Source organism: Hemibagrus wyckioides, linkage group LG06 (genome assembly GCF_019097595.1).
Source record: "Hemibagrus wyckioides isolate EC202008001 linkage group LG06, SWU_Hwy_1.0, whole genome shotgun sequence".
NCBI classification, from domain to species: Eukaryota; Metazoa; Chordata; class Actinopteri; order Siluriformes; family Bagridae; genus Hemibagrus; species Hemibagrus wyckioides.
Window position 1 is genome coordinate 13926987 of NC_080715.1, and position 27522 is coordinate 13954508.

Below are 27522 nucleotides of genomic sequence, written 5' to 3' on the forward strand. Positions count from 1 at the left end.
GGAGGTAATCTCTTGGTTCCAAGGCAACATGAAAACAGTCCAGTCTTAAGGAGCTTTGGAAAGCCTAGCAACGGCAAACAGAGGCAATCAAATGGAGTCAGACATGACTGTGCTGCAGTGTGAAAGCGGCGATTTCCATTCACTGATACTCAACAGGCTTCAGAATCTATTCCCAGAATGCTAAAGAGACAGTTGCTCAGGAGAAGGGTCCAACAATATAAACTCAGGTGAGACAACACAGCGCCGGGTGAGTGAAATGTATTTTCTCTAAGATCTTGATTCTGAAATACAGGCACTGAAACAAACCACTTCAATCATCAATGTTAGGTTTTGAAAGAACACTGAGAAAAGCACTATCAGCTTCGACATGAAAGAGCTTGTCCTATCCCTCCTGAGCCGGGGATACGGTCATGTGGTCCAGACAGACAGCAAAAGACAATATGGAAGACTGGAAGTCTGTTTTGAACCTGAGGTATTCACTAAACTCACTGTGTATAATCTGTGAATAAGTTGTGCCTAGGCTCCAATTAGGACATACCTGTGGTGTTGTATTTAGACAGTATACTTCATTAGATGGTAGACCTTACCAGTCTAGTGTATGAGTAACTGAACACAACTGGCTCTGTATGTATATTTAAACAATTTGACTGTAAGGAGACAGAGTATTTACATCTATACTGAATGGACCGCATTTTTATATGATGTTGTTTTTCAGGGGTTTAAAAGTACTGGACAATTGGCTACCCAGTTTTTAAGTTTTAATTACAGTAATGTATTATAACTATAAAAATCTTAAGATGTGCACAATTTCACGTTGTCAGCACGGAGTTTAAAGAAACTTGAACATTTACGGTTGCTACAGTGTTCTATGTAACTAGCCACATGACTTGACATGCCATGATGGGTGGCATGACTTGCAAAGGGTGCTTAGTACACTACTGTAAAGAGAAGAAAGCATCAGTATGACATCAGAATATTTTATGCAAGGTGCAAATCATTTAAAAAAGAGCCAGGTTTGATTTTGATTTGAAGCTCAATTACTATTAAGATAAATCCCAATTCATTATTCTTTAAGTTTCTTTAATAAAATAACTATATGATATCAATTTTGTCACTGCTTAACAAATCTCATGGACAAAAATAAGGGACACACAACCAATTAATGTCTTTTCTCTAATATAACCTACGCTCACCCAGGACTACTTCATCTGGAAATCCCAGCCTCCTCTGCTTCGCTTATCTAACAGTGGACGGCTGCTCAGTGGGATGGAGCCCACACCCCCCAAAACCTACAGCACAAGGAGAGGACCACTTATTCTATTCTCAGAAGATTTTGCCTCATCATTCTCCCAACCTGACAAGGTCAACAGGAAGGATCGGTCTTTCAGGGCTTCGAGACAGGAAGCAGAGTTTCAATTCTACTCTCTTCGTGATTTGACTGAAGCCGCTTTAGCGTATTGTAAGAAGCAGGTAATGTATGAATCATCAAAAAAAGAACAAAGGAGAACACAACAATGTATAAATGTATTGTAGATGCTGCACATTCATATTAGATTGTACCTAATGCGATTAAATACAGCTTAGAAATCAAGATGCTATAAAACACTGAGAATGGTTGTGTTACCTTTCATGACTGACTCCTATAAAACATAAGTAGGAAAATAATATTATAAACTATAAGCCAAAGCCTGATGCATGTACTGATGTTGTAAAAGTGGTCCTTCTCGGTCAGATTTAGCCAGTTAAAAGGTCCAGATCTGCTACAAATGAACCATTGTGTAGACCTGGCTGAGGTCAACTCCAAACGGCTGACTGAAGGAGCAGTGGGACATAAACTAAAGCGAGAGGGCAGGCTGCAGTAAATCTCCCAGCCTTTTACTGCCTAACTGAGTTTAAACTCTGGTTCAGGTCAGGGTAACAGCCTTCACAGCAGTATTAGTTTACCAGGCCTGGTAAGAGAACCGTAGCTCTATTCTGGTCCTTAGAGTTAACACCATCCTGAAGGCAGAGCGATTAAGTGCTGTATATTAATTTTACGTCTCATTCGCTAATCTCTCAGCGCGGCTGCACAGCAGCACCTGGGCTCGGCTGATAAGCCTGCAGCGTGTATGCTCCACACACTCTTACTGCTCAAGGTGTCTCGAATTTTTCCCTACATTTCAAGCCAATCAAACTGCCAATTTAAGTATATTATCCTGATTGACCTCAACGTGATACGAGCTGCAAATCTTAATAAAGTTGTCCTAAGGGGTTTTATATATGTATACGCAGACAGTCCATAATCTATCCAGTTCCTCTCCAGGACAATCTGCAAACGCACCACAGGCTTTAGCTGTTGCCTCATTATATGGACATTAATCTTTTCCCCTTTAGCTGAGTTAGTAATCAGGTTGTGGAGGCAGACTCAAAGATACCACACTCAGTCTTGCAGAAAATAACAAATACAGACATGCATCCGGGACATATCCGAATACTAGGCATGCATTATTCATAATACAAGTTAGTGTGTTTTAAACTGATACAAATACAGATACAGATTTTTCTAAAGAAAGCTTGCCAGGTAGGTTCACAGGGCACTGGAACCGAGACTCCACAGGATGCAAAAAATTTTTTTAAAAAAAAAAAAAAAGGTCATTGTCAGCTTATGGGACAAAGAAAGACCATGTTCATGAATTCATTACATGAACTTGAGGCTGTGGAATGCATTAACAGCATTAATCCTTCTTTACTAATTAGGGCATAATGGTTCAAATTAGGCCACCTAATTCACCTGGTTATATTTTGAGAAATAAGTCCAAGTCAATTAGAAAATATCACAGACACATACAAACAAAAAATATAACTGCAGTCATTTTGAGGGAAAAAAACGATGTCCTCTGAACATCTCGTATTGATATGCAGATTTTTTTTATTTATTAAGAAAGGCCACATACTCTTCAGATTTAGTTTTGAACACAGTTACATATTTGGAGAGCTAAACAGATGCAGATAGTGGCACCGTATTAAACTCCTAACATGCATTGTTAGCTCAGGAAGTTCTAAAATTGGTAAGGATCCCTGTAACTTAGCCAAATGCTTTATTGAGATGTAATAAAAATCTGTTAAGGATTTGTGTTTGAAACAAGTTTCAAGCTTTGCATTAACCAAAATGTTGTGTATATAATGTAGCCTCAGATTAATAGCATAAGGCTGGAGTGCTGGAAGCACTTGCACGAGCAGCTGGAGTGTGTGACCCAAACAGACAGAGTGTCAGGCCAAAGCGGGAATGCTGCAGGTGATGAGAGCTGAATGTAGTAATCAGAGTGTTTACGGATCGGGACGCGCCCCAGCATGGAGATGAGCCCTCGGTGTGGGTGGCCTGTGCGTAGAGCGCCCCATCTGTCACGTTCTGCCTACAGCTGAATGTAAACAACACAGGTGTGCCCCGGGCAGCCAGGAGCTCCAAACAACTGCAGATGCGTTTCTTATCTGAAATCATGTAAATCGTATTCATACTTTCACAGACAGATGATGCTATGCAGACAAAGCCAAAATAATCAGTGAATCGCCAGCGATTATCTAGCACGAATTTTGTATGCAAGTAAAAGAAAACAACACACAGATGTTTTATAAACAGTGGGCTGCCTATATAGCACAATGCCAACCTTTTTTTTCTCTCGCCCTCGTCCTCTGGAAGGGTTTCCTAAGGTAAAATCTTTGAAATGATGCATCTGCATGTTGAAGTGTTTAACAAGTTGCCACTTCCCTTTAAGGCAGTCAAATGTTCGATTCAGAAGATGCCAGCATTTTGGTACTGTTTTTATTTTAAAGGTTTGAAAAGAATTCCATTACAGACTAAATAAGCAAAATTTTAAAAGACATACTGGGTGAGTGAAATGTATTTTCTCTAAGATGTTCAGATCAACAAAAATTTTTTTTGTGCTACAGAATTAGAAGGAAGATGTTTACAATATATATATATATATATATATATATATATATATATATATATATATATATATATATATATATATATATATATACACATCTTTTTCTGGTTGTATATATATATATATATATATGTATATATATCTTTTTCTGGCTGTTGCTCTCAGGCCAAGGTGGAATGTCATACTAGCATGACTCAGCCTATGTTGCCAGACCCCAAACCTGGCACTAAGCACTTGCAGGCGCACCAGAGGCCCGGAGACGAGCACAGCTATCTAAACCAGACTACTGGTGAAGGTCAGTACATCCTGAAGCACATCTGGTGACCAGATATAGCAACCGTTTGTTTGTTTGTGGAGAGTCTGGTCCATGTATTAATATTTTAAGCATATGGAATTGTCCGGTTGTATGAAGAACAAAAGTCAGAAATAATAGAGGAACAACACCTCAGGTTACTTTATACCGTTTGTCTTTGCCAGAAGCTGTTAATTAAGGAATAAAACAATGACGGAGAATGTTTTAGCAAACTAATTGAAAACACATGATGTGATGAGATTTCCCTTCTAGCCTCTTTTTTAAAATCTTTCTCACAGAAAATGAGGAGGAACATGCTTTCTTCAGACGTCAAGGTAATTTTCTATACCCCAGACCAGAGCAGGTGCGATATCAGCCTCGCTTCCTCTGTTTTCCACGGCCTAATCGTCCTCCACCGGGTCCGCTCCCACTCATAACCCCGAATCCAGCACTCAGACGTAGTGGGGACTGGCCTCATATGGCAGCAGGTATACATTTACTGATTTCTCTATACAACCTACTAGTGTTGCTACAGTCACCTAAAGCTTGACCGGTTTCAAAAGCAGACTCTGTGTAGATGAATGAAATTTGCAGAACTGCTTTGCGACACTGCCAAAGAGCAAGCCGGTCATCTGGTTTGGGTCTTTTTTTATTACCTTGGCTCCAATTCCAAAAGAAGCTAATTACATATTTAGAATATGTAGGTCTTTGAATGCCTTCAATTCATGGCTAAAGTAACAGCAATGCAGCAAGCAGGAGTATATCTACAGATCGGTAGAACATCAGCACTGCTCATTATAAGATGACTGCTTGGTGCAGTGGTGGTTCAGCGGTTAAGGCTCTGGGTTACTAATCAGAAGGTTGAGAGTTCAAATCCTAGCACCAGTAAGCTGCTACTGTTGTGCCATTGTGCAAGACCCTTAACCACCAACTGCTATATGGTTCTCTATCATTGCTGGCCCTGTGCTCTGACCCTAGTTCCTTCCAATCTGGGATCTCCAAAGGAAAGATTCAGAAACAAGTTAAATTAAAATAGTTGGTAACCTCATGTTAAGACTAGAATTACTTTTTTTCTGGTTATGCGAGTGCACCATTTGATCATATAGTACAGTTATAGAAAGGAAATTATTTTATATTCACACTATCCGGTGGCACTCAGATGAGGATGGGGTTTCAATTTGAGTCGAGCTCCTATCAAGGTTTCTTTCTATATTGTCTCTAAGTTTCTCTCGTCACCCTCGCCTTTTTTCACTGGGGATGAATTTATAATTTATATTGTGTATGTATATATTACTGTAAAGCTGCTTTGTGACAATGTCTATTGTTAAAAGTGCTACAAAAATAAAAATTACTTTTTAATTCACACCGGAATAATTAATCACGTTCCACTGAGATTCACTAAATTTCTATGTAATTACAGGAGTACCAGAAACCTCTATGCCAACAGGAGCGGAGGAGCACTCTATTACCAGAGACAGTAAGACCAGTTTCAGAACAGAGGTAGTGACACCTCAGATGAGCCCGATTCCTGAATCTGATGCTTGGGAGGAACACACAGAACAACCTGAGGATCACAATGTTTACTTGGTAACACTGCATCTTTAACCAATGCTGTGTGCATCTTTTTTCTATTAATCTAACTGAAACTGAATTAATGCAAAAGCTCAATATGGCATTTGAAGCTGGTTTAAGGCCATGTATAAGCCCACACTGAAGGGCTTATTTGTCTTGAACACTGCATCAAAGTACAGATCAATAGATCATTAAACATGCTCATTTGCATATCACTAAAATACATTTTCAGCAAATTGGTTCCATGCTGAATGATTTGTTTGCTGTTTTATTGTGATAGCACAATCCATGTTGTCAGGCCTTCACATAGCAGTTCATTAAAATACTGTTATTTAACTGAATAATGGAACAAAGCAGAAAGTAAGATAATTAGAAAACCCAATATCAAAGTCTTAAATTTGAAGACCTTTGGAGCAGTGTGTGAAGTTCTATGGACCCTTTAAAGCCTGAGAACAATGATAGAGGGAAAATCGCAGCCACAGCCAGTAAACATATTTTCAGCCAACAGATTCTCCGAATCAGTCCACCATCTAAGGAGATGATAATTAGAAATTTGTTTTTAAAGTTTTCTAAGTGTAAACACTTCTCATGGAAAATATCCTAAAATCAACATTTTGCCCATGGTGAACTAACTAAAATTGTACCCAGAGTGCAAATGTCTACCTTTCTTTCCATCATAACATTTTCATCTTCTTTAATCTTACATTCTCTAAACATGACCCCAGCTTCCTGTGCTTTTTTCTTTATGGAATGACTATGTAATTTCTGAGACATGATTTTCATTACTTCAGCATTATCGGAGGAGAAACCTGAAAAGGTCGATTTATAACCAATCATCTGACCTTAAGTGTCTTTAGTTTCCACTCTCTTTGCCAGGGACTCTCATACGATGCATCACACTATTGTTATGGCAGACGTTTGGCCTTTTAATGTGGAAATAAAGTAGACTAAACAGAATAAACAGAATGAAAGGAAACGGCATTTATGGCATCTATTTGAGGTTGATTATTTGAAACTTTTCAAACAGTTAAGTTTTTCTTTGGACACAATTTGACCATTACTTCAAAGAACCTAACCTTTTCCTCAATAGCTTTTATCTCCCTTATTTTGACACAAACTCACCAGGTTGCAGAGCATTTGACTGGCTACCCAAAGGACTTAAACGGTCAATGGAAACAGAGTGCAAAAGAGACAGGTGGTGAGGACGGTGGACACGCTCCACGACCAGCTTATACGAACCTCTCTTTGGCTTGCGGTCACCTTTCAAAAGTCCCCAATGACAGAAGACAAGCAGAGGGGGGCTGGCGTCCAAATCCTGGTGAGCATTATCTGTGCTGTCAAAACAGACAGTAATAGACAAAAAATTTAACGCTTTCTTCAATAAAACTCCTTTAGTTTGTTTTATGGCAGTGAAATGTTTAAAGAAAACAATTACCAAATTTAATATTCACTTATTGATCTATCATGGTCACATGGTTTAGAGATGAAAAATGATTAAAAACTATTTAGTGCTGTATTTCTGCTTTAGTGAAACAGAGTGGTCTTCATCTACCCCCCATTAAGCAAGCACTTCCTGCAGACACAGAGAGCAAGGACCATGGGGTATGTCAATATTCCCAGCACAAAAATGGCTCAGGCTGGTGTGTTTTTCTTTCGCCATAGTAACCGGTTTGAACAGATAGCTCTAGTTTTTGTGTTGTATATTCTGTGACTTAGCCAGCATACCTCTCAAATTGAGAACAAACACCAATGACAGTAAATACCACTTACTGTGTACAGAGATCTAGAAGAAATACTACAGGTGAAAATCCGTGGCACTCAGAGTGTGTAAAAGTAATAAAGTATAGTAAAAAAAAAAGTTTCAGTAGGTGATATGATGGGAAAACCTGACAAGGTTTAGTGACCAGATGAATAAATCAAAATAACAGTTTATATCAAGTAGACCAAGCACACAGAAATATACAGTAAAAGTTAAGCATAGTTTCCAAAGAAACATGTTTCAGAAAAACAGACTTGCAAGCAAACGGCTCCTGACTGAGTAGGAAGTGAAATCCATATACAATATAAAGGTGATACATTAACTCAGAAAATAGACATAATAATAACTAGGTGCTCTAGATTGAATACTATGAACGAAACAAATAACTATACTGAATTACACCTATGAAATGTACAGTATATATTTAGTACTGGATGACAAATAAAAGAAAAAATGAAATGAAAGTGTCTTAGTGAGGTGCTGGGCCTCCACAAACTGCTAGTACAGCTTCAGCGCACCTAGGCACCATTTCTACATGACTCTAGAACTGCACTGGATGGATGAATACTATTTTCCCAAATCATATTCACTCAGATGGTGTTTGAAATAGTTAAAGAGCACCGTTGCTCCGAAATTTCTTCCATCAGTGTTCACTTAGGTGGAGATCTGGTGACTGTGAAGACCATAGCATATGATTTACACCATTTCCATCCTCATAAAAGCATTCAGTGACCGTCATGCCCTGTGGATGTGGGTGGGGTCATACTGGAACAGAGCACTCTCATCAGAACAGAAATGTTTTATCATATGGTGAAGGTGATGAACTTTGTATTGATTTCCAGTGAGTGTTTTCCTTACGTAGACAAGCTGACCATGTTAGCAAAATACACTTTACACCACAATCATCATTGGAAGAACATTAGGATTCAACCCTCCAGTAGAGCTCAGATGTGACCAGGAAGCTGTTGGTGGCCCAAAAACCTTAAGACACCATTTTGTTGTTTTTTTAATATGCTTATATAATATTAATTTGTTTTTCATTTACAAGAATATATTATGCCTATCAAAATGAACTTTACATGACTAAAAGATGTCTTTAAGCTCAAAGCTGGGAGCATGCCTCAAGAAAACCACAAGGAACCAATACCCCGTCTGCCAGATATACATCAGCCTGAGGTTAGCACGGAGGCTGCTGCTCCCAAACCCCCAGAGAGAACTGTACTTAAGAAAGTACTTGTGCTGTTCCCTTTGGAAGCAATGGAACAAGGTAAGACCCAGAGACTACATGGATATCTATTATCCACTGACAGTTAATACCACTTCAGCAGCAATGGAGGTCAATCCCTAAACTGGGATCCTAGTGCACTGAACAATGTTCGGTATTCTGTGTTGGCATATATCTCACTTCACCTAATTCCCAAGTCGTTTGTGATTTGAAGTAGCTACAGAACTTGGACAGCTTCCTCTTCCTGTCACTTATGTCTCCACGCTAAGTTCTCAATCCTTTTGTCTTAGTGTCAGGATCTCAGTACTTTGCCTTAAGATGTTTCTCTCCTGCCTTTGTCTTGTCAGATGGTCTTTCTGGCCTTCCTGAGGAAAAGGAAGAAATTGAGGACGTCCTGTGTAGTGATGTGGAACAGAAAGTGGAGCTGAAGAGGAAAGAAGAAAACAGGCCCATGGAACATGGGAGCAGGCTAAAGGCAGCACAACAAGATAACCTGATCGGGTTTGAACCCGAGGAGGACAAAGGTATTCAAAGAAATCAAAACAACGGTCTCTGACTATACTATTTGTCTAATGTTATGTCTTTAGCTACAAAAGCTGGAATAAGGAACGAGAAGAAATGCTGTTTTTAATTCTACTTTGATTTGCACAGTTGGAGTGGGTGTGCTTCAGCTATTTCAACTGACTGTTAAATATCCAAACATATTACAAAAGAAATTGTACACTAATGATTAGTGATTCACAGTTTAAGTCAACCCACATCATCACAGATCTTGTTTTCATGTGGTATGATGAAAGTATTACATACTGGTCAACCAAGACATAAATGTAAGAATGTTGGCAGAGAAATACATTTGGCCTTGCTTTATACACATTTTAATAGCATAAAGCATCATGCTTGGCTTTGATATAACAAAATATAACCTTCTGAATTGCTTTCAGACATTTCAACCATAAAATCGCACAGTGAAGAACTTCTTGCAGAAAGCGTGAGGGGGAATGTTGTTACTGGCTGATTATGCCCAAAAAAGTTTCTGGTAGGAATGCATAAAGTGAAGCAAGGATGTACACAGTATTATATCATATATACATTGTTGACGGAGTGAAGAATACCAAGTCTTGCGTTGACAGCTTCTCCTCTCCCCTTTTAAATTCACATACAAACACCTACACATGAAACAAAACAAGCTAAGCCTTACAAACCTAAAGTGGCCCCTTGAATAAATCAATACTATCACAACAGCACAAATAACTGAAAGGCGCCGCCTCTCTGTGAGGAATGATCACAGCCTGTCAATGTTTACAGCTTAACCTGGGCCTGGATGCAGTTAATAGAGTTCGCATGACGTAGGTGAGCCTAGCCACTAGGATCTGGAGAGATCTCTGGGGCTGATATTATAAATAACAGCAGACAAGCTGAAGTGTGGTCAACACTCCTGAGCTTCTAAGGCCAAACCGCCAAGGCTAAAACACTATGTACAAATATAGAGAGCACTAGACTGGCACAGAGACCGACTGAGGAGAGGGAAGCAGATTTTTGAGTAACACTGAGTCAGATACCATCTTGCACTAAAGCAGAACACGTTCACAGAAATTCAAGAGCCTTTTTTTTTTTTCAGTTCCTCTGCAAGAGAGGATAGATGGATGATTTAAAACCACACTGGACCATCATCAAAATGGAATCAGTTCAAAGAGGAACTAAAATTATTACCATGTCAAAATATTACATATTATATCATTCTACATTTATTTCTGTTTCCTAGGAAAATTTCCCATGTGGAAGTAAAACTTACCTTTGTCATCATAGTAAAAATATATAGTCTTATTATATTTTGCTGTACCATCCTTGTGTTACAGACCAGAAATAACAGAATGTCTGAGAATGAAACTAACGTCAGTAAGAGACGATGCTACCACTTTAGCCAAAACAAACCCGTATACACAACCAACACAATACATTCTAATATGGATTGTTAACAGGCACCAACATGGCCCATCGAATAGAAAGTATGATACAGCTTGTCCAAATGAAATCTATAAAATATGGTACAAAGGTAGGCCTTTAATTCATCACCATGTGCTTAGAGTTTATTTGCACCAATTTTCAACTACAATATGTTCTGTTATCCTTAACAATTAGCTGACTAAAATTAAAAGTCCATGTGACTGAACCTACATTTTCTTCTACTGTCAAAACCTTAACCAGCAAGTACAAGCACAATATGAGCAACGTACAACTGAACAAATCAAAGCACCTAGATCCAGTGAAAATCGAAAAACTAAATATAAATACATATTTATAGATTTTGATTAATTTAAGAGATCCTAAAAGTTTTTACACTAATATTGGAAATACAAAATGAAGTTTAATATGGCAAGTGAACCCCTACAGCAATTTTTAAAACAAATTCATCTTTATCAGCATTATATTATATATGAACCAAAGCTAGTATTTAAGATGATACTATTTAGATTCAAATTATACTAAACTTTGCTAAAACCCTAAAGAAAGGCATAAACATTGTTGTATAATTTTTTTTTGAAACCACAGTTATGTCCATTATCGATTTCTTTCTTCTTCTTCTTCAGAGCAGACTGCTGTGGGTCCCCTGCCTCCATTTATAGGTCGTAGAGGTCTTGGAAAACAGTGCTCTATGGCATACTACAGACAAGACCCACGGGACCCGGCAGATCAGTCAGAGCCTCAGCCTGGCATTATCAGAGGCAGCCTTCCTCTGGAGCTGAAAGGTATCTCAGTTGTGTTACATTTATTAAAACTTCTTCACATCTTGTCATTATCAAGTTGATAATCGTTCTATAAGACAGAGATGTTTCTATATGCTTGCTTGCAGCTCCAGAGTTGAGAGTTTGATTGCACACAAATTGCACATTCTCCCAGCGCTGTAGTAGTTTCCTCCGGGTTCTCTAGTTTCCTCCCCTAGTCCAAAGACAAGGGTTGTAGGCTGACTGGGATCTCTAAATTCTCCTTAGTGTGTGAATGTGTGTGCAATTGTGCCCTGCGATTTGTCCCCTGCCTGGGGTAGGCTGCAGGCTCCCTGTGTAGAATAAGCAGCACAGAAAATGGATGGATGGATGGAGATATTAATGAACAACAACTTGTTTTTGCCATTTATAGTTACGTAACAAGTTACTTAACAAGTAAGTATGTTTTTTTAATCAACTTGTCATGTTAGAGAAACCAGAAAGGTCCAGAAGTCTCTGCCATTTACTCAAAAAGTGTTGACATCAGAGACTCCTTCCATCCATACATATATAAAATAAATTTCCTGCCACAGAGCTTCATCATAGAAATGATTATATGTTTTTGTTTATTAAACATGTTTTTATCCGTTTGTTATAAAGCCTGAATTAAGAAAGGATTCGGCTATACAAGTCTTACACCAGAAGTGCTAATGTGTGAGGACAGCTGGCATGTCAGAGCTGCTAATAAAGAAAATTAATCAGCACCTTTGAGAATCAGTTAAACAAAAAAAAAACGTCAGTGAGTCTGAAATATAAAAAGGAACATAATGAAAAGAAAGTAATCGTTTCTTTGATATCATTCTTTATTCTCTTGGCTCTACTGCATGTTTTTTCAGAGTGTCAGAAAGATGGACTCCTGGGCACCTTAATAATGGGTCCTGCTGGGGAAATCATATGCTTGTCTTTCTGGGATTCCTTAACTGACACAGAGGACCACCCAGCTCTGGAGGATGCCATGAAAGAACACGGTAATGAAGAGTTTTACTGGCTTTTACCTTCTGCCCACAGACCACAGAAAAGTCAGCACTGTGGTTAAAGACGCTCTGAAATAAAAGACAAGGACGTCTTAAATATCATAATATCACCTTTATTCTATAATCTGTCTACAAGACAGTTTATACAAATGTAATACAAGGTCCAGTCACAGGCATTTAGTGGAGCATTAGGTCAAGGACAGTGATGCTGAGAAGGTCAAGAAGTCAAGTAAACAAGGAAAAAAGGCAGACCATGAGGCCCGTGACGAGAAAGGTGTAAATATAAATGTCTTTTGTGAAAATGTCTTTATCTTTATCCAAGTTGTGAAGGTTGTGACTTCTGAGGGTGTTTTGGAGGAGTCATGGACCATCTGGGACCAACTAGAAGAGCAAGCTACACAAGCAGGTCAGTATCTGTGCACAAACAGGAACATGAAGACAACCCTATTATCCAGTCCATTCAGGATTTTTTTTTTGTGATTGTTGCGGCCAAAAATACTTGATTTTTCTGCAGCTTTGGCTTGAATTGGTAAAATTGCAAGCACAGGACTCTTTTTTTTAAACTAGTAGACAAAATATACACTAATAGACGTGTAAATACAGTGTATGGTAGCTATGCTCATGTTCAGCATATATGAATCGAAGAGGGCTTTGGCTGAATGTACATAAATTGTGCATAAATTTATATGATTGAGCCTCAATAATGTTGACCACGACTGATTACATTTAAATTGAATAATTGACAATGACCTCCTGCAGTTTTTTTTTTTTTTTACACAGATTCTGCTTTCAAGTGTAAACCGGTTATTTATTTCAATTACACACACAAATGTAATGAAACTTTGTCTTTTCATATTCATTCAAAACCAATTATTACGCAAAAGAAATGACATCCTACAAAGGAGGATGAGTTCACTTGTGTCTGTGGTTGAACACAGCACACTTAGGAAACCGTTTAGTCTTTCAACATTTAGTCAACATTTTTGTTTTTCACTGTCTGTGAGCTGTGCTTTCCTAGGGGTATTTATGGGTATCAAATAATTGGGGTATTTATAAGTGCAAATCCGCTGTGCAGTGAAAGCAGCTTACAGGTTACAGGTGATTGGCCTTTATCACCATAACACACTTGAATATGAAGAAAATCTGCATGGTAACTTTTAACAATCTGGCAGGAAATTTCAATTCAGTTCGACCCACGAAAACATTCACACATAACTTTACAATAATATATCATTGCTGGTATTACAGTGCACAAAGGGACTGTTTAAAAGCATGCTGGCATTTTGGTGGAAGTGTAAATGGACTTTCAATTCATTTGTAAACTCTGAACACAGCATCTCTACTGCCAATTGAACCCCTGCATGTACAGTAGTTATGTTCATAGCTACAATTCTACTTCTTCTACAGATTTCACATTTTTAGCTCGACGTCAATACACTCCTTTGTCACATGAATACATACAGGTAGTCTAAAACTAAAGAATACTATACACATGCATATACAGTCCCCTTCCCCCCAAGTCGTGAATGCTCCACATCTGGTAGTGTTTTGCAACAGTGAGGTATCCCGGCCGGAGAAACGTGATCTCCTTCCAGGCCAGGGCTTAATCCCAGCCCAGGAGTCTGTGTGACTGACAGAGGCTGTGTTTTCTCAAGCCGACCTCTGGAGCTGCTCTGTTTCCTTTATCCTGTCACTGGTCAGAAACTGAATACCCCCCAACCCCCCAAATCTAGTCTACCTCCCCCACCCAGCCCCCAACCACTCTATCCACTGTGTACTCTTCACCGCTTCTCCCCCTTTCCTCCTGAAGTTTGGGCCTCTAGAGAAAAAGACACTGTCTAAATAAAGATTCTTTAGGCAAATGCCCAAAAATGGCGACATGGCCATAAGCAATGTAATCCTGCTCTAGAGCTTGTATGGATGAGTATAGGGAAATAATCTTTAACAATCCTGCCTGGCAAAATTTGGAACGATAAGCTTTTATACCCTTTTAGAGTTTTTCAGAAAGAGAATTAATATAAATTGTTAGCGTTAATGAATGTATTATTACACAATTATTTACATTCACAAGGATCACTGCTGTAGACAGCTTTGGATATTAACTGTAAGTCTAAAGCCAATAAGTGTGTCCTTAAAATTATCAGAAGATACTTTTACGCTTGGCTGTCATGACACTGACAACGTGCTAACAAGTTCATAACCAAAAATAGCCAGTGGTGTAGCAGAGTCGACACATTGTGATCTGGGGTGTATGGCATGCCGCTGCCAGAGTTGTTGGCATATGTTACGGATATCTTACTAGGAGAGAACTGATGTGAGAATATGTGTTTAACAAGAATAAGAAAGCATATCAGTCGAGTAGTCTGGTATTCTATTACAGATATTTGAAGTTAAATGCTGTATTTATTGCTCAGACCGATCAACAGGCTGGATGCTTGGTGTTAAAAAATAACTGAATAATTGATAACAACTCTCATCAATTCTGACTAACTGATACATGCTCATTTTACACTGTCTCATTTTGTAGTCGGTGTCCCAGAAAAAAAAAAATAGGGTCATATAATCACATCCAAAGCATCTACCGGCCTCTAGTGGGCAGTATATCTTCTGGACATGTCCGTCTGGAGTGTTACTAAATTATTTTAAAAACCTAATCCAATTTAATGACATATAGGACTAGAGTAAAAAAAAATGATTCCAGGCTGAGATAAATGACAAATGTGGTATCAAATGTGTTCGTGAGTCATATGCAGTGTTTATAGTCTTACACTGAAATCATAAACCAGCCCTCAGTTTCATCACTACATATGTCTTCCTAATAGAGAACAGCAAACGAAGAGAAGCATGTAAGATGATACCGCACATTCACTGACAACACTTTTTTAAATTATTACCCTGATCGTAATTCTTAACTGGTTTAAAATCACCCTGCACTGTTAGCGACGGAAATAACATTTAAACAGCTAGACTTTTTTTGGCTTGAGTCTGATAGGGGAGGAAAGGTGTGAAATAAAAGTGCCACTTCAGGTTAAAGCGATATGTGGTGGCCTAAATTCCATGTCGCATGGACGCTTACTGAGGGGTCCAGCCAGGGTGGAGAGGTTCAGAGAGAGAGAGAGAGAGAGAGAGAGAGGGAAAGTGCAGAAAGTGAGAGGTGAAATGGCAAGAAAGGGAAAATATTAAGAGCATAAAAGGAGGAGAAGAAGAAGTAAGCATGAGTGAGTGGATGAAGTAGAGCAAGGCAGCAGAGAGATGGAAAATTAGAAAAAGAAAAAGACGCAAAAGAGAAAGGAAAGCATGTGTGTGTGTGTGTGTGTGTGAGCAGGAAAGAGAGGGAGAGACAGAGAGAAGTAAAGAGGTGAGAAAGTAAAGTGTAAAAAGGGGGAAAAGCAGTGAGTGAGTGAGTGAGTGAGTGGAAATAGAGCGAGACAGTAGAGAGACAGAAAATGAGAAAGAAAAAGGCATATTTCTGTTGCCAGTACGGGGGATTTGAGTCATGGCAGATGAATAATAGGAACAGTTGATTGGGCAAGTGTGTGGGATCAGTGAGTGAAGCGTGGAGAGACACAGACGTAGGACAGCCCGCCTCTCTGGGGTGACTGCTGCACTTAACTGAGCCTGAATGGCAAGAGAGAAAGGCTGAACTTGTCCCCCCTTTCTTTCTCTGTCTCTTTCAGTATATCTTCTTAACACACCCTTTTTCCCCTTCTCTCTGACTTCAAAGCGGTCCTGGAACCCATTAAAACAGACAGACTCGTCGAAAAATAAACGGTGCCTCGTCGGTGTGGTGGTGCAGTAGAGCTGGCCCCCGTGTGTCTGTGTGTGCAGCCTGTAAGGTGCAGTCTGCCGTGCTTTGCTGGGTCTGATCTACTGCCCACAGGCGTAAAGCAAATACCACCACTCTGTAGCCAAACACTGTTCTTGCTCACCATGTCTCCCAGGGCCAAAGACAAAGAGTATATAAACATCTGACATTTTAAAGGGTGTCTGACCGTGCATGTGTGTGAATGAATGAACAAACACTGTTTGGGAAAGAAAAAAAGAAAGACATGGTCTCAGTGTTACCAATGCAGTATGTCAATTTCACTACTAAAGGTGTCACCTTTTGTCTAGATACATTCAATGGATGGACAGATGGTTCTATAAAGGCCGGGATTAATGCAAGTAAAGTTTTATAGTTTAAAAACAATTAAGCCATTGTTATATAGTCGCTCTCTCTCTCTTCGGTAAGGTTAAAATACACTGCTGTGATGTGGACAGGGTTAATCTCAGCGCTCCCTCTAGTGGAATGAAGCTTTATTACTACATTACTGGCTTGCCAGCCGTGTGGTAACAAACATCATAATCCAATAAACGTGTCTAACAGGCATATGCTGCTGATTTGAAAGCCCATAAGGCTCACTTTAGTGAGTCTGCGTCCATCAGCAGTGCTGCAGGAATGTGCCGTGTTGTGGGTTCTGTAAAGTGAGATCTCACCGGTCACACAGGTCAGATTTTAGGTTAGATACACTTTCACCTGAGCAATATGGTTCTCTTTTTTTCCCCGTGCCAACTGCATGACACTATATATTATATATATATTTTTTAATTAAGCTTCTGTTTAATCCAAAAGCATGAGAATTATTACTTGATTACTTCAGGTGGTGTATCAGGTACATCAGTGTTAAATAAAGTATTTTTCCCTTAGTACAAGCTATGAGTATGTAAGAAGCTTTTAATGCACATGGACATATAATCCACTGCTACTTAACACATCTGTAGCACCTGCACAATAAACAGGGATATGACAAGAATTTTGCAACTCTCTCTGTCTAATAAAAGAAAGCCAATTATCAAATCCAGTTATTTAGCATTTGTTTTTGTTGAAAACCTTCAACAAAATTTATAACTTGCCCTTTTAGTGTGTTTGTGGGACCAACGTAGTCACATTCTCCTCTAATAAGGCAAAAATACCACAAAACGAAGGAACTAATAAATAACCAGAATGACTACTTTACTGTATTAGACCACTGTTGAAAATTTAAGAAGAAGAAAAAGAAGAGATTTCAACTTTCAGTAATGTCTGTTTCACCCTGCATTGTTTGAGTATGGCTGTAGTTTTGTATGTAGATTAAAAATGAATATCTTTTACGTACTGGAATTCAGCAGCTGTACTTTTACTTCCATATACCACGTAAAGGCTTATCTGGTAAACAGGGTTTCATTCTTTTTCGGAAGGAAATGTAATAAAATTCTCATCAGTGCTAATCACACATACACAGATCAGGCATACCATTATGAACACCTGCATAATATTGTGTTCATCCCCCATTTGCTGCCAAAACAGCCCTGACCCGTCATGCATTGTGTATTCTGACACCTTTCTATCAGAACCAGCATTAACTTCTTCAGCAATTTGATCAACAGTAGCTCGTCTGTTGGATCGGATCACACGGGCCAGCCTTCGCTCCCAGTGTGAATCAGTGAGTTTTGGCTGCCCATGACCCTGTCACCGGTTCACCACTGTTCCTTCCTTGGACCACTTTTGATAGATACTGACCACTGCAGACCGGGAACACCCCACAAGAGCTGCAGTTTTGGAGATGCTCTGATCCAGTCGTCTAGCCATCACAATTTGGTCCTTGTCAAACTCGCTCAAGTCTTTACCTTGCCCATTTTTCCTGCTTCTAACACATCAACTTTGAGGACAAAAGGTTCACTTGCTGCCTAATATATCCCACCCACTAACAGGTGCCATGATGAGGAGATCATCAGTGTTATTCCCTTCACTTGCATTGCTCATAATGTTATGCCTGATCGGTGTATATTACAGAGGTAGTGCACAGGAATTTGTTTACAAAATTTTGTTTACAAAAACAGCAGCCATGTCTCTTAGTAAATTTCAAACAATCCTGCATCTGTTTTCCTTTTACAGTGAGAGTGAATGACAGAGAAGTGGAGGCTAAGCGAGGTCACAAGAAACAAACCAGCACTAACCCAGAGGTATGAGCCTGAACTCAAAGCCCTGCTGCACCTGCATAGCTCACCACATCAGACAGGGTATTTACTCAAACCATGATGTCTCAGCATGTTAAGTGATTGGAGCAGCTCTGAGAAATCTACTCTAATGAAATATTGTCTTGAAATGAACCAAGTATCATGCCTTAACGGAATCCAGAGTACTGTTGCCAGGCAGAGTTTATGATCCATGGATCTTCATGTAGATGAAAGAAAAGAAGCACACCTGCCTGCTAAACTAAGATACGGGTTAAATGTTTTAATGGTGTTATGGAAGTTCACAATGCAGACATGATTAACTATCACGGTGGATGTGTATGGTTTTGAAGGACATACCTTGACCTGCTGAACATATCACAGTGACAGAATATCCTGGCGCTGATCGGAGTTAGGAGAAAGACCCAGGTGAGGCGGAAATCCCAAGAGGCGTTTTTTCGTACACGCGAGCACGTTATTTTATTTTATTTTATTTTATTTTATTTTATTTTATTTTATTTTATTTTTTTATTTTATTTTATTTTTTTTTTTATTTTAAATTATTTTAAGCGGTATCACCAGAGTTTTATTTTATTTGTTTGTTATTTTGCCAGCCGGGCTCTTCCAAATTTAGAACAGTGCTTTTTTAGAAATGTGTTAATTTTATTTTTATTTTCTAAAGCTCCTGACCAATCAGGTCTCTGCAAAACGAGAGCATGTGGGAAAACAAATTCTTAACTGCCGCTTTTTGTCGTCTCAATAGTATGCAAATATATGTACTCAAGAATATGTCATTGCTAATATTTTAGTGTTGCAACACAACTAAAGATAATAACCTTGTTTATTTGTTAAAACATTCACTGTTGATTTGAGAACCTGTCAAAACGTTTTGCAGAATGTGTGCATGGGCACTTATCTTTTGCGCACTCAAATTCACACTTCTTCATATGTGCCATGTGGCCAAAGGTTTGTGAATATAGTAACATCACCCCAATGTGTAGGCTTTCCCTATAAAGTTCCATCATGACAGTTCACCCTTCATCATGAAAAGCCCTCCTCAATCCCATTGATCACATCTGGGATGAACTGGAACTTGGACTGCTCCCTAGGCTCTGACTTCAGCTTCACTAATACTGTTGCATCTGAATGAGCACAAATCCAACATCCACACTCCAAACTTAAGTAAAATCTGTTAAACGGTAAAAGAGGACTTTTTGTTCAAAAAGCATATATGAGTTCTATGAATAAGTGTCCATGAACATTTGACCATCAATGGTGGAAGCATTTTCTGGCCTTTCAAAAATCAGTGGCATGTAAGGTCACAGTACTAGACAAAACAACACAAAATATGTGGTGTTGTTTTTTTTCAAAGACCTATGATAGGACAGTTTGATAAGACAGGAGAAATCGTTAGAGCACTGGTATGTGACTGTTGTTAAAGCAATGGTATGTGGCATGATGCCCCCACCTCCCAACCTTTGAAGACTTACAGTAACACCACACACGCAGCAATCGTTCTGCCTTCAGCATGAAATAACTTTTTGATCACTATCATCAGATCGGTCTTTATTTCTACTAATTATAAATATACTGTAGATAGCAAGCTAGGCTAATTAGTTAGGTGTGAGCCTCCCGTGAACTGTTTTTTTCCTCTTATTAACACAAAGGCATTAACAAAAGGGAATTAAATATAAAACATAAAGTATAAAAGCACCCTAAGCCTTTACACCTCATTTCACCTGTATATATTTTTCAGACCACAGTACCTGGTCTAGTCTGGCCGAACACAATTGTATCCAGTCTAATCTCTTGATTTCTTCCCAGGCTTGTGTACCGGGGCAAAGAATAGAAGAAACAAACAACTATACAGAAAGTCAGCCCTACAGCAGAGGTAAGAACAACACAAAAAAAATGCCATTCTTTAAATTCCTGAGTTTTCCTTATGATCATAGTCTTATATCAAGTTTAAGATCAAACCTTGCCGGCGTTGCCCATACAAGTAATGGATAAAAGGATCTTTTCCAGCATAAGGAACAGCAACAGATCACACAGCACTCAGTCAGGCTAGCGTTGGAGTGTTTTGGATGCCTGATCCAGTGGTTCAATCCTGATCTGGGTTTACTGCGTGTGTGGAGTTTCATTCTCACTGTCTGTGTCATTATTTTCTAGCTTCCCTTTATCTCAAACCCCAAAAAACATGTCAGCAGGCAGATCGAAATTTCCTGTATGTGGCACGAGTGTGTAAATGTATGTTTGAGTGCATGGTGCCTTGCGATGGACTGGTATTAATGGATTCAAATGCACTCCACTGTAACCCTGACTGAAAACGAATTCTTAAATAAGAACATAGATTGTATATGAGAAGATATTTTATGTGATGTTAGTCAGGGAATTCTGAATCTTTGAAATAAATACAATGCAATGTGTCCATTAGGGTTGTTTAGACAGAACTATACAGAAACACCAAGTCAGTTTGTGGGTGATAGGAGTAAGTAATTTACTGTCTATAAAAGATATACAATAAAATTTCATACAGAAAAGCTATGTGTTGCCCAATATGTCAGAAACTACAAGAATTGTGTGGTTATGTTTGATTTATAATGTTAACAAGAATGCTAACAAAAATGGCTTGTTAGAGGGATGTTAAATCACAAAGCAGATATATTTCACACTCCACTTGTAACCTGCAGTATATCAAGTGCCAGTCAACACTGCTAACATGAGCAGTTTAATAGAGAGATGTTTAATGTCCATGGGCCATGGTTCCCAGAATGGCAAAATGAATTGTAATTTTTTTTCTTAGAGGAAGATATCACGCAACAGACAGGAGGAAGGACACAGAGGCCATGGCCTAAGGCAAGACCGAGATCTGGGTCACCAACTAGACCTGTGTCTGATAGCAGCACTCAGAACACATCTCTTTCCAACCCCACAGCTACAGATGAACATATTGATAAAGCAAAGCTTCAGACTCAGACAGAGTCATATAAAAATACTGCGTAAGTAACACTTTTGTTCATTTTATATCATGCATGCACTTTTGTATCTAATTTATTACATTGTCTTACATTACAAATACAAATTACCGTTATTTCATGAAGGTGAAAACGGGGTTATAATAATTCCTCACAGCTCCAGTGACTCTGAGCTTGGGTTATTATCAGTACAGAGTTTCATATATTCTCCCTTTGTCTGAGTGAGTTTCCTACACGTTCTCTGATTTTCTCCCACCTCCCCAAAATATCCCGATAGGTGGACTGACTACTCTAAATTGCCCCTAGGTGTCAATGAGTGTGTGCTTTTGTGTCTCGTTTGTGCCTTCCAATGGACCGGTTTCCAGTCGAGAGTGTATTCCCACTTCATGCTCAGTTTTCCTGGAATAGGTTTGGATCCACCACAACCCTGACCACATTACAGCCAAACTCACAGAAGATGAATGTATGAATATATTAATAATATTATATATCATTCCAAGGATCTATAGCCTGCCTGAACATAATAATGAGATGCTAATGAGAAACTATTTTATCAACCATGCATAGTTGAGTATGAGTGTATCTGTGTGTGGGGGGGGGTGGTATTATTATCTATCTGCTATTTGTTTGTCTGAACATAAAAAAAACTTTTTTTGGGCCATTTGGGAAGATAAGAACCCCTAACCATTGAAAGATACTTTAAAAATATATATTCTTAATAAATCACATGCTCCGCTAATTAACAGTTTCTTTTCCTGCCTGTCATATGGCTATGTTTTGGGTGCACATACTGCAGGTCAAGACATAAGGCCAAAGGTCAGGGTGAGGTTAAGCAACATGGCAATATGGGTTCTGGAATCATTAATATCCCATTTAATTACTGCTTTGGTTTCAATTATCCTTGACTGCGTGTCCAGTTTCAGCCGCTGCCTCTTGACCTTCTGTGAGAAAGCAGATTAGAGCATCTGCCTCCCTTCCTCTCTCTATGCTATGTATTTTTTTTCCCCCAACACCACACTGATCCTTCATCTCTCTCCACCAGCTAAGCGTTTCCTGCTTTTCTTCTTCATTTGACAGCAAGTCCAGAAAATCAGGTAAATTAGATGCTGCAGATGATCCCCACATGAGTAACATGAAGAAGCAAAAGCTTAAGCGGCATGCCAACAGAGTCACAGATATGGATTACGCAGAGAATAAGTCTATAGACTCAAATGTGGACACAGAGTCACAAGACACCAGTTTTAGTGAAGAAACAGCTTCTGGTCCAACACATGTGAGTCTTACTGTGAGATTACTGTACCAGCAGTGAATAGTGATAGATCTCTCTCATTCTTCATTCGTGGTTCCTTGCCTTTTCTATACAGAAGAAAAATAAAAACGCAGGTGGTGAGAAAGCAAAGTCCACAAAGTCAGAAAACACAGCAGAAAAAATAAAAAAGAAGTCCAAAGGTCAAGCGGCATTTGTTGTGGGTAAGTTTTGCTATTACTCATGACTACTAATTTTACTTCTAAAAACTATAATAACGTGAATGTCAAATTTTCATCTGCATCAGGTAAACCGAGGCAGTCACAGGAAATTGAAAAGAAGAAATATAGTTCACAGAGGCATGAGAAGACAGTGTCCAAAAGGCTAAAGAACGAGTCCGATGACAAATCGGCAGATGATTATTCCTGTGGTTCTTCTGAATACACTGTGGATGACATGGAAAGCAGAGAGGTCTCAACTGTCCACAAGAACCGTGAAGCTGGACACAGTCCAGATATTGATCAGGATCCCATCCATCATGAGAAGTTTATAGCAGGACACAGTATGGAGAGTGATCGGTCTTCTGCCTCTAGAGAAGGTGATGGAGATGGAGATATTGATCGTTTCTCCATCGGTGATGTATCTGCAGTTTCTTCCAGATCACACAGCTCTGCCAAGTCCTCCTCTACGAGCACATGGAGCATTCGGAGAACCAGTGTGTCATCAGGCATGTCTAGCCCAGTACAACTTCCTCGTCTCTTCCCACGTTTCGGGGTCCTAAAACACCATCCTACATCCAACCCTGACAAGTCTGAATCAGCTGCTGATGTGGGTTTTATTGTAATATCATAATATAATGCTTAAAAAAGCTCAAGGTTCACATTTTCAATATAAGAGAATTTGTGGTCAGTTTTGTGAAAACACATTAGGACAATTATCCCAAAATACACCGATCAGGCATAACATTATGAGCAGTGAGAGGTGAAGTGAATAACACTGATTATCTCCTCATCATGGCACCTGTTAGTGGGTGGGATATATTAGGCAGCAAGTGAACATTTTGTCCTCAAAGTTGATGTGTTAGAAGCAGGAAAAATGGACAAGCGTAAGGATTTGAGCGAGATTGATAAGGGCCAAATTGTGATGGCTAGACTGCAGCTCTTGTGGGGTGTTCCCGGTCTGCAGTGGTCAGTATCTATCAAAAGTGGTCCAAGGAAGGAACAGTGGTGAACCGGCAACAGGGTCATGGGCGGCCAAGACTCATTGATGCACGTGGGGAGTGAAGGCTGGCCCGTGTGATCCGATCCAACAGACCAGCTACTGTTGCTCAAATTGCTGAAGAAGTTAATGCTGGTTCTGATAGAAAGGTGTCAGAATACACAGTGCATGATGGGTCAGGGCTGTTTTGGCAGCAAAAGGGGGATGAACTCAATATTAGGCAGGTGGTCATAAGGTAATGCTTGATCAGTGTACAAATATTACATAAGATATTTAGAGCCCCTTGCAGTTATTTTTAATTAGACAAATAACCTGTTGTGATTAATATAAACGTATAAACACTAAATGAACATTACTCACAAACTTTTAGAAATAAATGTGCAATAAAAAAACACTTTTAACTGAAGAACAGATGCGTAATTCTTCCCCCATTTTTGTTGTTGCCATGGTAAACAGCCTTATAATCTTTCCCACGTTCGTGATGTTGCTTCAAATGTATACTGTAGGTACATTCTACTGTATTCCATGGGACAGTTTAGGTTCTATTATTATTTAGGTTATATCAGCTCTAAACAGCCATTCCCTTATCAGCCTCTCTTCCCAGACCACCCACCCCACCCCTCTAAGTTAATAAGACAAAAGTACAGCTTATCATGTTACCAAGAAACATTTTTCTGTGGTGGAAAAATGAAAGGAACAGCTCAGAACTTCTCAGACACAAAGTGCTGACTCCTTCCATAAACGTTAGCATAAATAAACACCTTCATCATATCAGTGTTTATACAGATTTATTTTTTCACATGACAACACAGAATAACAAGCCTATTGTCACAGCTGCAGTTACAGAAAAACATCTAACCAATGACTATTGAGAAGTCAGCGGCGCTGTGGTGTAATTATAATCACATATGCTCATTAGTGGATATGATCAGCTCAGATCATTTATTATCTCCTCAGGCTAAGAGCAGTGCAGAAGCCATCAACCCGAGGGAAAGCAGAGTGGCAGCTGCACTGGCAGCAAAGGCCGAACGTCGCCGGATGGAGGTGGAGAAGAAGAGGAAGGAGAAAGAAGAGGAAAAAGAAGAAGAGAGACAGAGACAAGAGAATAAAGATCTGACAGAAGAGAGAATGCGGCTGGAGCTGGAGGAGGAGCGGGGACAGAGGGCACAGCAGGCCAGGTTCACCTCGCACGCCATTATAAGTTGTCATCAAAGACATAACCGAAGTCAGCAGCAACTTTAGTTATTTAATGGTACAATTTGCAGGTTGAGAAAGCTTAAAGAAGAAGAAGAGAAACAGAGACGGGCTGAGAGAGAGAGCGAAGGACAGACGAGTGAGCAGGCCGAGACGGAGAGGGAGAGGAGGAGGCAAGAAGAAACAAGGAACAAGAAGAGATATTTAGAACGACTTCAGAAAGAGAGGCACGAAGAGGAGATGAGAAGAGCAGGTACACTTTCAAGTGCTTACTGCTGTTTATAAAGATTAGCCACTTTATAGTCTCACACACACACAACACACACACAACACACACACACAGAGAGAGAGAGAGAGAGAGAGAGAGAGAGAGAGAGAGAGACTCACCCAGCCACTCGCAAGTTTAGCTACAAAATCTCAATGAACAAACTGCAAAGGAACACAGTTTTATATTTGACAAAACAGATAGAAATGTAACTCATATAAACAAGTTGGGAGTGTATAAGGTTTTGCTGATGCACCTTTATTTCTTCAAGACAAAAAAATGAAACCTAGACAACAAACATGGTGTTATCTTTAATAACTTGTTCGCCCAGACTTTAGCATTATTATAACTGCCTCTTCTTTTCTATCCTCTGGTTACATCTTGTTATATTTCTGCCACATATCATGGTCTGTTGGTCTTACTTACATTCTTGATTATTGCCCATATTACATTTTAACTTATTAAAATTATTTAATATATATTTAAACTTATTTTTGTAAATTAACAGTGGAATATAGGTCTATTATTTGTGTCTAGAAATATTGAAGGATGCACCCTCTTAATATGAGATCCAAGTGAGATATTTGATGATAATTAGTACAATCGTGTGGGGTGTGTAGCGGCGTTAAAGCGTCAGCATGAGGAGGAGGAAGCTCATAGGGAGGAAGAGTACAGGAGATTGCAGGAGATGAATGAGAGCGAAAGAGAGGAGTACTTGCGCAGAAGGCGGGAGGAAGAAGAGGAGAGGAGGAAGGCTGCGGCGGAGAGAAGACGTGCAGAGGAGGAAGCAGATATGTGGTATGAGGAGTTTAATAGGTATGTCAGTTAAAAGAAACACCATCTCAGCAATTATTCTACCTTATATATATTATATAATATATACACAGTGGGTCTGATTACAATACTTTACACTATTCTGATTTCCAGGCAGAGGGCAGCACTGGAGCAAAACCTCCATTTCCAAAGAGGACTTTTTGTTGAGACAGAGGGTCTGAAACAGCAGCAGAGCATCTCTCGGCCCTGGGTCTTTTCTTACTTCAGCCGGCTGAGCTTAGCACACTGTAACACCTATGAGGAGTAAAATAAAAGTCCATCATATCCATATATTTTGCCAAAATTTTAAGCTCATTCTTATTATATCACTCTCAGAACTGCATTCGACCTGAGACATGTTCCACATCACCAGATTGACCTTATTTCTGTGTTACAGCCCAAAAATGGAAACTAAACCGAATGAAGTAACAGCAAGCAGCTATAGAGTTCTTCGTGTTCTTTATACTGTGTTCTTCATGCGTTTTAAATTTCAATAGTCACTAGTTGACATATTAAACGATTAAATAATCTGGTTAAGTTCATTTATCTGGTGCTTCTCTTTAGGCTAGTTAAGTGTTACTGTTTCATGTGAGTGATAGAAATGGTCAGGATAATACAGGGTGTTCTCAAACTCTCCAAACGTAGGGGGAACGAATGAACACAGTTTTTAATCAAAATGGTGCCTTCTTTACAAAACATCTCTATATGATTTACAAAGAAATGACAAGTCGTGTCTCCTGCTAAAGATCAACTTATGTTCACAAATCTGGTGTTATGCATGTAATAGCACTTTGAATGTGTTCCTTTAAATGGTATTTGTGCTACATTTTTTTTTCCAGATAGCGTATATGAATGCCTTATGAATAATGCCTACACACACACATACATACACACACACATTTCCCAAGTGTATGGAGGGGCACCCTGTAACACCGACAAACCTGTAACATTGATAACATTTAGTTTTGTTCCAGGATCTCCAGTAGAGATCAGGGGGTCAGTGATTTTGTAATTTAACTACAGTATTAGAAATCCACTATTAATATAAATACTAATAATATCAGCTGGAATCTCATTTTTAATAAAATATTCTATGAGTGCAAAATTCATACCTCATGAGTCTTACTATTATAAATTCTAACTCTTCTAAATAATGTTTCCTTCCTTCCTTCCTTCCTTCCTTCCTCCCTCCCTCCCTCCTCCCTTTCATCCTTCTTGCGTTCCTTCCTTCCTTCCTTCCTTCCTTCCCTCCCTCCCTCCAGCCTCAAAATAAGTTAATATTATGCCATATTTTTTAATGTTTTTCCTTTCCTCTGAGAGATTTT

General features: G+C 39.2%; 1 protein-coding gene across 2 annotated transcripts; it reads left to right on the forward strand.

Moving 5' to 3' along the window:
* LOC131353760 (uncharacterized protein KIAA2012) lies at window positions 1-27310 on the forward strand. 2 transcript variants are annotated; one of them, XM_058390822.1, is made up of 23 exons: window positions 1-247; window positions 328-472; window positions 1198-1470; window positions 4095-4224; window positions 4521-4709; window positions 5642-5808; window positions 6919-7111; window positions 7322-7395; window positions 8654-8819; window positions 9125-9301; window positions 11366-11524; window positions 12376-12507; window positions 12836-12919; window positions 18428-18495; window positions 20311-20377; window positions 21290-21485; window positions 22539-22734; window positions 22826-22931; window positions 23015-23535; window positions 24883-25103; window positions 25191-25372; window positions 26005-26200; window positions 26312-27310. In XM_058390822.1, exons 2-23 carry the CDS (start codon window positions 368-370, stop codon window positions 26463-26465), a joined length of 3756 nt encoding a protein of 1251 aa, XP_058246805.1. In that variant the 5' UTR covers window positions 1-247; window positions 328-367; the 3' UTR covers window positions 26466-27310. The 2 variants fall into 2 exon arrangements, with proteins under 2 accessions (XP_058246805.1, XP_058246804.1); XM_058390821.1 differs by having other exon boundaries at window positions 2-227; window positions 26312-27309.
* The last annotated feature ends 212 nt before the right edge of the window (window positions 27311-27522 follow it).

Coding starts and splice junctions, on each gene's coding strand:
- LOC131353760 (XM_058390822.1), top strand. CDS start 368: ATGAAAGAGCTTGTCCTATCCCTCCTGAGCCGGGGATACGGTCATGTG. Junction 12,508..12,835: donor GGATGCCATGAAAGAACACG/GTAATGAAGAGT, acceptor TCTTTATCCAAG/TTGTGAAGGTTGTGACTTCT. Junction 22,735..22,825: donor CAGCTTCTGGTCCAACACAT/GTGAGTCTTACT, acceptor TTTTCTATACAG/AAGAAAAATAAAAACGCAGG.